This window comes from Ylistrum balloti, unplaced genomic scaffold (assembly GCF_031769215.1).
Source record: "Ylistrum balloti isolate Yb309-2 unplaced genomic scaffold, AGI_CSIRO_Ybal_v1 Utg369652, whole genome shotgun sequence".
NCBI classification, from domain to species: Eukaryota; Metazoa; Mollusca; class Bivalvia; order Pectinida; family Pectinidae; genus Ylistrum; species Ylistrum balloti.
Window position 1 is genome coordinate 1,648,492 of NW_026781907.1, and position 3,782 is coordinate 1,652,273.

The 3,782-nt window shown below is 35.6% G+C and overlaps 1 protein-coding gene across 1 annotated transcript; it reads right to left on the bottom strand.

Annotated features, from left to right (window-relative positions):
- Positions 1–2,107: 2,107 nt before the first annotated feature.
- On the bottom strand, positions 2,108–3,193 carry LOC132556818 (uncharacterized). The gene has a single exon (XM_060221265.1). It carries the CDS (start codon positions 3,191–3,193, stop codon positions 2,108–2,110), a length of 1,086 nt encoding a protein of 361 aa, XP_060077248.1.
- Positions 3,194–3,782: the final 589 nt, after the last annotated feature.

Consider the following 3,782-nt stretch of genomic DNA (forward strand, 5'->3'; position numbering starts at 1 on the left):
GTCACCTGTAGGTTATATAATGATCATCGCTCTGTCACCTGTAGATTATATAATGGTCAGGGTTCTGTCACCTGTAGATTATATAATGGTCAGGGTTCTGTCACCTGTAGGTTATATAATGATCACCTGTCTGTCACCTGTAGATTATATAATGGTCAGGGTTCTGTCACCTGTAGATTATATAATGATCAGGGTTCTGTCACCTGTAGGTTATATAATGATCACCTGTCTGTCACCTGTAGGTTATATAATGATCACCTGTCTGTCACCTGTAGATTATATAATGGTCAGGGTTCTGTCACCTGTAGGTTATATAATGATCAGGGATCTGTCACCTGTAGGTTATGTGATGATCACCTGTCTGTCACATGTAGGTTATACAATGATCATCGTTCTGTCACCTGTATATTATATAATGATCATCGTTCTGTCACCTGTAGGTTATATAATGATCATCGTTCTGTCACCTGTAGGTTATATAATGATCACCTGTCTGTCACCTGTAGGTTATATAATGATCACCTGTCTGTCACCTGTAGGTTATATAATGATCACCTGTCTGTCACCTGTAGGTTATATAATGATCACCTTGTAAGTTATATAATGGTCAGGGTTCTGTCACCTGTAGGTTATATAATGATCACCTGTCTATCACCTGTAGGTTATGTAATGATCATCGTTCTGTCACCTGTAGGTTATATAATAATCACCTGTCTGTCACCTGTAAGTTATATAATGATCATTGCTCTGTCACCTGTAGGTTATATCATGATCAGGGATCTGTCACCTGCATGTTATATATATGTTTACTAATTACCTGTCTGTCACCTTTTTATTGAATCATTGTGTATTTGTAATTGAACTTCATCGGAATTCTGATATCAAAGTGGCGGCTTTCTCGAAACTATACATAATACAATGTCAGGTTAATTACTTAGCCCTGTTGGATACTGTAGTAATAAATCAACGCATTTCATTCCAATAACTTTACAATTGGTTGTGTTACTATGTATGAACGGAGGGGACATTAACAGTCCGTCAATGTTTTAATTTCCATTGAAATGCCCCCTCCGTTGCCGCTCAGTTTCATTTTAAAGTCAATATTTCTATGTTCGCTGTATAATAGGATGTAAATTCAATTTTTTTTTGAGTTGAGGTATAATTGTCATTATGATAAATGTAACACGGAAACAAGAAAATCAGCTAGGAAATTGTATCATGTTATCATGGCACCACACTCGCTTACTCAACAACGTTCTCACAGATATTACAAAAAAATACACGATTGACAATTCCCAAGATCAAAGATTTATTTTCGGACTTAAAACTACAAAATTGTAGCCAAAATCCAAAACAAGATACAATCAATACGATTTAACAAGTTGTTTTAAAACTTTTAAGACCAATTAATTTACATTTGAATGATTTTGCAAAAAAAAAATAAAAAAAAAAAAAAAAAGAAAGAAAAAAAGGATTGTTTCGGAGAATTATGCTGACTTAAAAAAACCTAATAATATTTAAGATAAATGAAGTAGTAACACCTATCCTACAACACATGTACATTGTAACCAGGGCGACTTGGTATTATTTTTAACAGAAATACTTCAGACGTTCCCCTAAGGAGACCAGTTACATACACTCATTATGCATAATATTGTCTTTAAATTTCTTTAAAAAAGATAGATAAATAAATTAATGAATAAATAGATAAAATTAATAACGGATTTATTTTTTTAAAGTTTATCAAAAATCTCGGTGTGTGAATCATTTTCATTAAAGTGAACGGTTTTTTAAATAGTATGCACTCGGACGTGTTAGATCATCAATATACCGGATGACACGCTCCATTGAGTTGTTTACGTGGACGGCTCATAGGAAAATAATGTAAATTAACATAAAGGTAAACAATCAGTTAACAGGTAATTAATTACTAAACCATTAACTTAATACGTGAAAAAGTAGGAGCATTGGAACGTTACAGTAATATTTAATTAACACAATTTAAAACACATTTAAATGCCATACATGTACATATAACTACAATACAGTTTTTAATGGATTTTTACTGTTTCTGTTGGAAATGGTAGATCCGAAACTCATAACGATGTCAGGTTTTCTTATAAGCACGAAAATGTTTAACTTTTTTATTCAGGTTTTCACTTTGCCTCCGTACTAGTTGAAGGCGCTTGGACTTGGCTTCCCTAAACTTGTCTAAATAATCTTCATACTCGTCTTTAGACAGAATTAACTGACCTTCCGGAGTGGTCATTCCCATCTCATAAGTTGACAATGACTTGATGTCCGGAGTAGGAACTGATATGGAGAGTGAAGTAAGCGATTTTGATGTATTATACTTTCCAGCCAATCTTTGGAACGCAATATCCGAAATTTCGGAAATAGTGTCCTCTTCTTCGGAAAATGAATAACCTCGAGCTGACTGTCCAGGTTTTATCTGCGGGAATGTTGCCTCGGAAGACTTTCTTACCAATTTTGGAGTAGTGTGTTCCCTAAACAACGATGCTTTGGGTGAGGAATTTTCTTCTTTGCTTACGTCTTCAACCTGTTCCCTAGACATAAATGATGACGTATCAATGTACGTGACGTCATCACTAAATGTCGTCCTTGACCTTCGATATCCACTCTTACACCCTTGCAGTGATCTTCCTTTGTAAGACAATTCGATTTTCGCGCTTAACGGCTTGGCATCATCGCTCTCTTGAAGTACTTCTTTGACAGACGATAACGTTGTTTCCTTGGAAACCAGACGAGTATTCGAGGTCTCCTTGGCAACTGGTTTATTCCTTGGCATTTCCTTTGACACTACACGAGACGGCGCACTCTTTGTGTGTTTAGGCGTTAAAACTGTTCCTTCCGTTACCATAGATACATGTTTCTCCTTCGCCTGACTTTTAATTCCACCAATCATCAGCGGGGACGACTTTTCCTCAGCAAGTTTGTTTCGCTGAGCCACTTTTTCCAGCATTTTTGTTAAGAAAACATTTCTTTGTTTTTGAAAAGATGAAATCTGCATCTTCTCAGCTTGTTCCAAAGACCTTATTCGTTTGTGCAGTTTATGTTTTAAATCAAACTGAATCTGATACAGACTTCGAGACCGCATCATTTCATAAACTTCGTGTTCGTGCAAAAAACGACCCTGGTCCGAAAACTGGATATGAAACATGAATTTAGACATTTTGAATTCGGGTTTTGTTCCTTGTTGGTGTCTTTAATTTAAAACAAGTTTGGTGTAAAGTAGATATCCGACAAGAATATGAAGATCGTTATGAAAAGAGTATCCTTGACATCCTGTCGTTTTTTATTGCCAGATCCACTTGTGTGCAGACATTTACCTTGTCTGTCACCAAGTTATAATGCCAGCACAGACAGGTCGCTGCAAAAATCCAATATCTTAATAAGTCTTTATGCTTACCTTCTGTTTCATACGATCGTTCTACCGAACTAACTTCGGAATTTGTATGTTGTATCGTAGATAGAAAATGGTCCACACAGCTCAATGTGTCTTTTCAAAATCAATCGATATGATCGCGGTTACCGGGGAGAAACGTCCACAAATAAATTATCAAATTATTCAAGTATCAATGTCCCAAATTTTTTTTCAGTAATCAGCTTACAACCGCCGGTAGAGAGTCACACTACCAATAATCGATGTTCTCTCCATACCCTCTGTCATGCGATGTTAATTAAAACACTGATACTCTAGTTGTATAAAATATCTACTTCCAAATTTAGAAAATCACAATGATTGACAATTTCTATCCGTG